Here is an 8,158-nt window from a genome sequence, read left to right as displayed (position 1 = left end):
GTGTCGAGAAAATTAGGTTATAGTGTCATATTTTACTCTACTTATTATTTTAAGGTTTTTATTGTTTACATATGAATAAACTGCAGCAATACAAACACAATTTTCAAAGATGTATATTTGGAGAAATTCACCAAATGTTCTTCATTTTCTTTTTCTTCGTTATTTATTGTGTTGTTGAACCGTTCCCCATATGCATGTTACATTGCGCTACTTATTTGGCACTAATTACGTTAGGTCGGTCTCTGAGACCGGCGCGACTAAGCACGGTTTAAAACTTGGCGCGACTATTCGAAGGTTAAGCTTTGACCTGTCTTCATTATTATCTTCATAATTATCAAGATTATCATAATCGAGATGGGAATTGTCTCGTTTAGTATTCTGATCATTGGTGTCTAACGGAAGAGTCATCGAAGTGTCAATCGTATCCAGTAAATTTCTTATTTCGTCTAAATTACTTGACAAGAAAGATGTTTTTTGATCATTTACTTGTACATTTAATAATTGCCCATACAAATATGTATTTACTTGTAAGTTATTCGCAATGACAACGGCCCAAGTAATTGAAGGCCCGGGGGTGTGTTCTAATTTGAATATGGTTAATCCATTGCGATCAGTAATTGAAAACCATCCCTCGCTCAAATTAAAAGATTGAAATAATTGGGTGAGTTCCTGTTGTTGTATAAGCAGTAAGTTTCTTATGTGTTTTATAGTCTCGCTTGCTTTCTTTAATCGCTTGTTGAAAACGTATTTCACCTAATTCCTTAAGTTTTTCGTCTTTGCTATTTCGATGTGATAGTTTTTCGACAAGTATTTTGGCAAATTCCGAAATTTACTTGGTACACTAGTTTCTTTTAATCGTGGCAACGTTAAAGTAATTGAAGCGATCTCGCCCGTTTTTTGTATCCTGTTGGGAAATCTTGTAGATGAAATCCTCCTTTACAAAGTGACATTCACAGACTCTGCTGTTAGCCATTTTATACAACGTTCATCAACTACAGGAAACCGAAACACTTCAGAGGCGTTACGATCAAGTACACTTATTACTACACTATTGAGGTTTGTTGAAACTACAAAAAATATCAAATAAAACGTTCAAACGATAAATAATGGGTAAAATTTAGATCACTTAGTGATTGACTTGAGTCATTAACACGCCGTAACGAGTACTTAGCAGCGCGCGCAAGCTGAGTATACGCAGGCCTACAAGGCGTGACGTCACAGCAGTTTTAACGCCATTACTTCGTCTTTGTATTTTAGGTGTTGTTGCCAGTACCTCTAGCTCGTAACTAGTGTACTTCGCCTCTGCAGGTGATGTTTTTCCACTGGCAAAATAAACTGGCTGGAAATTCTCGTCATCTGGGTCCAATTGCATTAAAATCGCCCCGTATCCGTCTATGGACGCGTCTGTATGTAATTCCGTCTTAGCCCCTGTCCTATATAATTTTAACACGGGCCCATTTGTAAGTACTGTCTTAATGCCTCAAACGCTTCGGTTTCGCGATCTCCAAACAGAAACTTGGCCTCTTTTTTTAACAAACCTGTTAATGGTTTAGCAATCTTCGCGTTAACCCGTAATAAATTTTCTAAAATATCCCGTAAGCCCCAGGAAGCTTTGAACCTTTTTAACAGATGTCGGCTTGGAAAAGTTTGCAACGGCCCTCGTTTTAGAAGTGGACGGTTTTACGGTGTCCTTTGAAACCACGTGTTCCAAATATTCAATTACCCTTAACATAAACCGACATTTGTTCCAGTTAATATCCAACCCATGCTGTTCGGCTAATTTTATGACCATTGACAGACGCTCCCAGGTCTCTTGTAAATTCTTTGCAAGAATAACGATATCGTCCATATATACTATGAGAATACCTCTATCTATAAAACCCTTAAAACTCATAGTAATATACTTTTGAAATACATTGGGAGAAATTTTCAACCCAAACGGCGGTTTTAAAAATTCGTATTTAGTTCGCGAAAATCAACGCCAACTCTGATGGAACCATCTTTCTTTCTTACTACAACAATGGGACTTGCATACTCAGAATTTGAAGTTCTTATAACCCCTTCCTTTGTCCATAGTTTCATTACATCTTCAACCTTCTTTTCTCTCACAAGGTGCTAACCTTCGCGTTTTCTCCGGTTTATACTCTACCTTTCGTCCCTTTTTCCTTTACAGTTCTCTACTCTTTTCTCCGGCTTATTTAATTAATTTAAGTTTGGACAAAGCAAATCCAATCTAGTTTTAATTTTATGTTTAAAAATAAGACTACTCGGTGCTACACCCGTAGTTGCATGAACTGAATTCCGGTACGAAAAAAGATAGCGATCAATAAACCAGAACCAACTAAAGCGACACAAATTTCAACAAAAATTTCCAACTATTTTTATGAGAGGTTGCATGCAGACTTTATGGGACCGATTAAAGGCAAGATGATATTATTGAGTATTGATACTTATTCTAAATGACCGGAAGCATTTGTCATGTCATCTGCCGAATCACTCGCTACCATAGAGAAATTTAGAGAATGTTTTTCACGTTTTGGATTACCTAGAGTTATTGTTACGGACAATGGTCCACAGTTTGTATAATAATCTACCTCTTTAGCTGCTTCTATTATATTTATTTTAAAAATATCCGACTGTCCTTGTGGTAATCAGTCTGTTCGTTTAGTCGAAATAAAGTCGCTTCCCCCGTTTGACTCACAACTCTACCTGATCCAAGAAATCAGTACCCAACAATAAGCTGTGTTTTGATAAAACCTGATTAGATACTACATGCAAAGTTACCGGAAATTCATGCCCATCTACAGTCATTACTTTCGTAAATTCGCCCCAAGTTTCATTGCCAGTGGACCCAAACCCTACGTAGGCCTCCTTCGTTTCTTTTGAACACCGTGCTGCAATATGGCCGAACTCGTTGCACCTGAAACACTTAGTCCCCCTTTCTTTTTCCGGACACTTAACACTTAAATGCGTCACACTACCACAATTATACTGCCGTGTTAATCCAAAAGGGCGTAACTGACAAAATTTTACTTTTGAGATATTTGTTGTTTTACAATTTTTATATTGCCAACAAGTGGTTTTAAGTTACAGGTATCGTTATTTGCTAATGTCACGACAAATTAGGTTAAGTTTCTAACAATATTAACCACGGTTTATAATTTTTGCTAAATATATGACTTTTGATAGATACGACTTTTTAACCTAACAAATGTACTGATTTTCATTACCGAATAGGGCGTAACTATAAAAAAAAAAGTTTCTTGGCTTTTGTACAATTTTATTTCTGAGAATTTGAACGAAGACAACAATTTAAAGAGTAAATTGACTAATAAAAAGTACATAAAAGAAAAAAAAATTCTTAACTAGTCCTCATCAAGATCGGTAGGTGGTATTTGATGTACGGGTATATTTTTCCAAAAATTTAATCGATTTGTAGGCATAATGCTGCCTAATTTACTAATGATTAAGTCTTTTCTGTCCTTCGAAATTCCTCTGGGAGCAGTTTTGCAGTCTGGTTTAATAATTCCGCTTTTCTGGCACGCCGCTTTTAAAAAATTGAGTTTCACAGCAGGCTGATTGAAATCTGTTTTATAACTTATTGTTCTGTCTCCTCTCGCAAAACTAACTTCTACCATTTCAGAGATGTATGGGCGTGGGGTAATTTTGTTAAGTTTAAATTGTGAACAATTATCTTTCCAGAGATAAAAATTTTCGATACTCATTTCTATAACTTTTGCTGGCACACTCTTTATAGCGTCTACGTAGTCTAAAAAGTCATATATTTTACCCTTTCGTTTAAGAGCAACTTCAACACGGTGATGGAACGAGTCAGCCGCCATGAATGTATGACCAGGTTCAAAGTATCGCAATTCCAGGGATTGAAGGCGTACCTCATCGGAATTTACAATGTAAACAAGAAAAGAATACAGACACCAATTTTTGTTTTGGGCTGAACAATTGTCCAGCCATATAACAAGGTGTTCTATATCTCGGATTGACAAGAGGTACGCATAAAAGCTACTAATAATGTCTTCTTTGGACCGTCCTGCAATGGCCTCGTGCCAAACTACTGCGACGGGAGCAATTACTTTATTTTTACCAGCAACCACGAAACTCTCATTAAATGCAATGATTCTCGGAGTGAAGAGAATTTCCTTAAATGTATCGCATCTCGGAAGCATGATCACCTTAAAAATACAATAATTAATAAAGAATAATAAAACTGGATGAACTACCTTTTGTAAATCTACCGTAATTATTAATTTGTTTCGGTCTTGAATCGATGATGAATCAATTTCGTATCGTTTGCGAGATTCTGTATACTTATTATGATGTGTATTCCATCGTGTACACTCCTCACATTCAAAGTTCAAATTATTCTTCGTGTGTCCAGTATTCTTTCCGTGTTGCTCCATCTTTTCACACGTCCAGCATTCTTCATGCCCTAACTTGGCAAAGCTGATACTCATACTGCTTACAACTTCTCGATATAGATAATACGAAAATACAACGTTTGGGTGTTTTTTCTTAAAATCATCATACATCAACTTGATACTTATGTCGCTTGGAAGGTATCTTGTTTGTGGTGCATGCTCCCTTCGGTAATGGGAAATGGTTGGACCAAATGATTCGATATGCTCAACTATAATCTTTCGATCAATTTTCTTTGAGTTGTGTTTGCCACGTCCATCGGCTTTTGCTGACAGTGATGTGCTTTGTGCTTTTGATAAAACATTTCTTACAACTTTATCGTTGCTAGCTGCATATCCTAAAGTGCCAAGGAAAAATGTTTTACAAACATTTTGTGGCTCACCCTTGGCATCCTTGAAAAAATAATTAAAGGTTCTCGACCTTCTTGAATCGGATCTTCCAGTAGTGTTTCTTTTAATGCCCATTATGGTTGCACTATGTAAAATAAAATTCTTTTGTTCATGTTTAGACATGTCCCAATATTGCGTATTTATGATACGTCGATGGTTGTTATCAATTATCTTTCCGCACTTCTTTTTACATTGTGCTTTACAAGATCCTTGCAGATTGTGTTTTTGTTTAATATTCTGCGATTTTATTTGCATTCTTTCTTTTACTGATTGTGCATAGGTTTTTCGCTTTCGGACTTCACCTTTTTTGTTGCATACTTGCCGGATTACGTTATCCAACATTTCATCTAACAAGGAGGAAATGAATTGACTATCACTATTAACAAGTCCTTCATTAACTGTAGGAACTTCATTAACATTGCCAGCATAAATTGGAAACTGATGAATGGATGGGTTGATGATTACATGACTTAAAACGTTTATTTTGTTTACTTTTGGTGCTAACGATACTGATACTCCCGTACCACTTTTTAACCCAGCAGTACTTGCTGCGTTACTAATTGTTTCACTGTTACTTTGTTCTTTTACTGAATAACATTCAACATCCGGTATATAATCTGGGTCACAAACTTCTGCATCTTTAAATCGCGCTTTGTTACGTTTAAAGTCACTAATTTTATTAGCAAGTTCCTTATTTAATGCAAGGCTGACTAGCTTCTTACCTCTATTTTCCATAATTCACAAGAGCTACCACACTGAAACTATTTAAACCCGGAGTAGCTTACACACACACCCAACACAAAAAATATAGGTTAGAATACATTGCATATAAATTGGCGGTAAAATTGCAGGGTTATGTTAAGAGAAAAAGGCGTAACTAACGAAAAATTATGTAGATACGCCCATTCTACATAACAACATCACATACGACTTTTCTGTTTAACAAAACATCTTCAATTGTAGATACGCCCTTTTTTTACTCACGTTTTGCATCCAAAGTATATGTAGATACGCCTGACGATCTTAATAGAATGATAGAATTGCGTGTGAAGACACATATAAACGTATTAACTCACTTTCTGATAAAATTGCAGATACGCCCTTTTGGATTAACACGGCAGTATAACACTTCCGCTTTTCACTATCCGTCGGCTTCCGCTTTGGACTATTCTTTTCTTCCGGTCGTCTTTCTTTATCATCCTTTCGTTCCACGATTTTTGTTTTCGTCTTCATATCTCTTATCGCCTCATACTGCTTGAACCGCTCTTTCAATGCATGGTCCTAGCCCCATATAACGCAGCCTTGTTCCAAACTCCGTCGGGAATACCCTGAATTACTCAAAGATTTCGTATCTACTATTCCTTGTGCCTCAATCTCGCGCATATTGTACATGTATTGCTGCAAGGTCTCGTCGGATTTCTTCCTCCTTGGCCCCAGCTCGCGGTGAATTTGTTGATCGCTCACCACATGCTCGAACTCGTCTTTCAAGGCGTTTTTAGACTTCAACCACGTCTTCGTACACCTTTCTTGCCTCACGAACGTCAGGGCTGAGCCTGTTAGTAGCTTCTTCGCGAACGCGACTTTGTGAATATCGGTTCACCTACACACTTCCGCCATTTCTTCGAAATGTCTGATCCATCGATTCAGTTATCGAATCGTCCCCACTGAATTTCTCCAATGAACCTTCTACGTCTTTAAGTAAGGTAAGGAGTAGCTGTTGCTTTCCGCAAAGGAAAACTTGGAAAAGTAATCGACTACTACTATTGTAAAGCTTATCGAGGAAAATGTGATCTTGTTTTTCGGTGTCCCCACCTCAATTATAGTAGACAACGGAGTACAATTTAGGTCTAAAGAATTCCAAAAACTAATGTCAACTTACAACGTTAGCATACGCTACACACCCTACTATCATGCACAAGCTAATCCCACTGAAAGGGTAAAAAAAGTTTTGAAGACGGTCCTATCTTCATTTGTAGAGGATAACCAAAAGAATTGGAGCTCTTTATTACAAAAGGTAGCTTTTGCAATCAGATCTGCTAAGCATGAGGTATTAAATAACTCCCCATACTTTGTTAACTTTGGGAGAGAGCTGGTCCGGGAAATATTATATCGCCCTGTCACCTTGGGTTGCACGTAGTGGCAGGAATAATTGTAAGTATCAAAAAAAGGAGGTTACACTAGACCGATGACCTCTTGGGCGTACCCTTTTTCGATACTACATGTATATAGTATGGGTGGTTGAGAAACATTCCTCGAGCAGCTGATTTAAAGTGTATATGTGTGTTACGTCTTCGTATATCGCGAGGCAGATGGTTGAACAGCTTGATGCACATGTATTTGGGAGATTTTGCATACAGTTTGTAGCGTGATGAGTGACAGAGAAGGTCCGCATATTGTGTATCCTTCTTATATAATAACATTTTCGCAGGATAATCTAAGGACTGCGTTTGGGTCAGTTCGCCCCCCCCCCCCCCCCAAATAGCGTGTGATGCGAGTTTTTTGAGTATTAACTAGCTATGGTTTTCTTCTCTTTATTGTCTAACGTCGGGAAGACATGTGTTTCCTTATTTATTGCGTAATCCAATTTACGGTCACTACTTCCAGAGGCCCAAAACATATAACTTTCGAAAGGGAAAGGTCTTCTCTCTCTCCGGGCAAACTACCTGCATCAAAAACACAATTTCTTTCACCAAATACAAAACGTTATCGGAATGAACAAAACTCGAAACTGACTTCCGCTGCATTTCCACTGCCAGAGAATGATCTAATCGTGATTTTGGTTTTTTAATCACATAACCCTAATTAAGTAAACTTATCTATGCTGACAGGCGGACAGATTGGAGCCAACGAGTTCGGAGGTTACAGCGTGTCTCGCACGATTATTGTGAACCGAAACCTTGAGCAGGGCACGTACGATACACGTATCGTGGAGCAGGGTATTCCTTGTGAAATTATAGAGATCACCAAAGCAAGACCAATGTTAAGAGGTGTTGTAGTTAATATTCCAAAATTCATTATTAATTATAAGACGTGACGACAATAAAGAAAGATTTGTTGGCATTTTTAACGCAATCTTCTTCATTACTTTCAATTATTTTATGAACGTCGACAATCCGTGCGAATATTTTTTTGTTGTACTTTTCACAACTAGACGGCATACTAATCTAGTGAAAATCTGAAGTTGATATCCGAAATAGTTTCCAATCTCCGACTCTGGAATATTCTGTTACATCCAAATCAATAGAAAAACTGTTTTCTTTCTGAACAATAAATTGGATAGGTTGTGATCAGACCAAAATTGACGTAGTTTGTGCGTGACATAAGTACCGTATTAA

General features: G+C 37.4%; 1 protein-coding gene across 1 annotated transcript; it reads right to left on the bottom strand.

Moving 5' to 3' along the window:
• Positions 1-3,365: 3,365 nt before the first annotated feature.
• On the bottom strand, positions 3,366-6,440 carry LOC116163363. Its single transcript, XM_031477256.1, has 6 exons — positions 6,432-6,440; positions 6,161-6,389; positions 5,900-6,088; positions 5,142-5,221; positions 4,239-4,826; positions 3,366-4,190 (listed from the first exon to the last, which is right to left on the bottom strand). Exons 1-6 carry the CDS (start codon positions 6,438-6,440, stop codon positions 3,366-3,368), a joined length of 1,920 nt encoding a protein of 639 aa, XP_031333116.1.
• Between the last annotated feature and the right edge of the window lie 1,718 nt (positions 6,441-8,158).

The sequence above is a fragment of the Photinus pyralis genome, unplaced genomic scaffold (genome assembly GCF_008802855.1).
Source record: "Photinus pyralis isolate 1611_PpyrPB1 unplaced genomic scaffold, Ppyr1.3 Ppyr1.4_LG1, whole genome shotgun sequence".
Lineage (NCBI taxonomy): Eukaryota > Metazoa > Arthropoda > Insecta > Coleoptera > Lampyridae > Photinus > Photinus pyralis.
The sequence above is the reverse complement of the archived record's forward strand: the minus strand, read 5'-3'. Positions and strand labels throughout refer to the sequence as shown.

Bases quoted from the DNA above. Each gene is read 5' to 3' on its own strand.
- LOC116163363 (XM_031477256.1), bottom strand. The intron at 6,089-6,160 runs GTAATTCAGGGT...ATGCATTGAAAG, and splicing joins AGTAGATACGAAATCTTTGA to AGCGGTTCAAGCAGTATGAG. The intron at 4,827-5,141 runs GTATGCAACAAA...TATTTTTTCAAG, and splicing joins TGGATAACGTAATCCGGCAA to GATGCCAAGGGTGAGCCACA.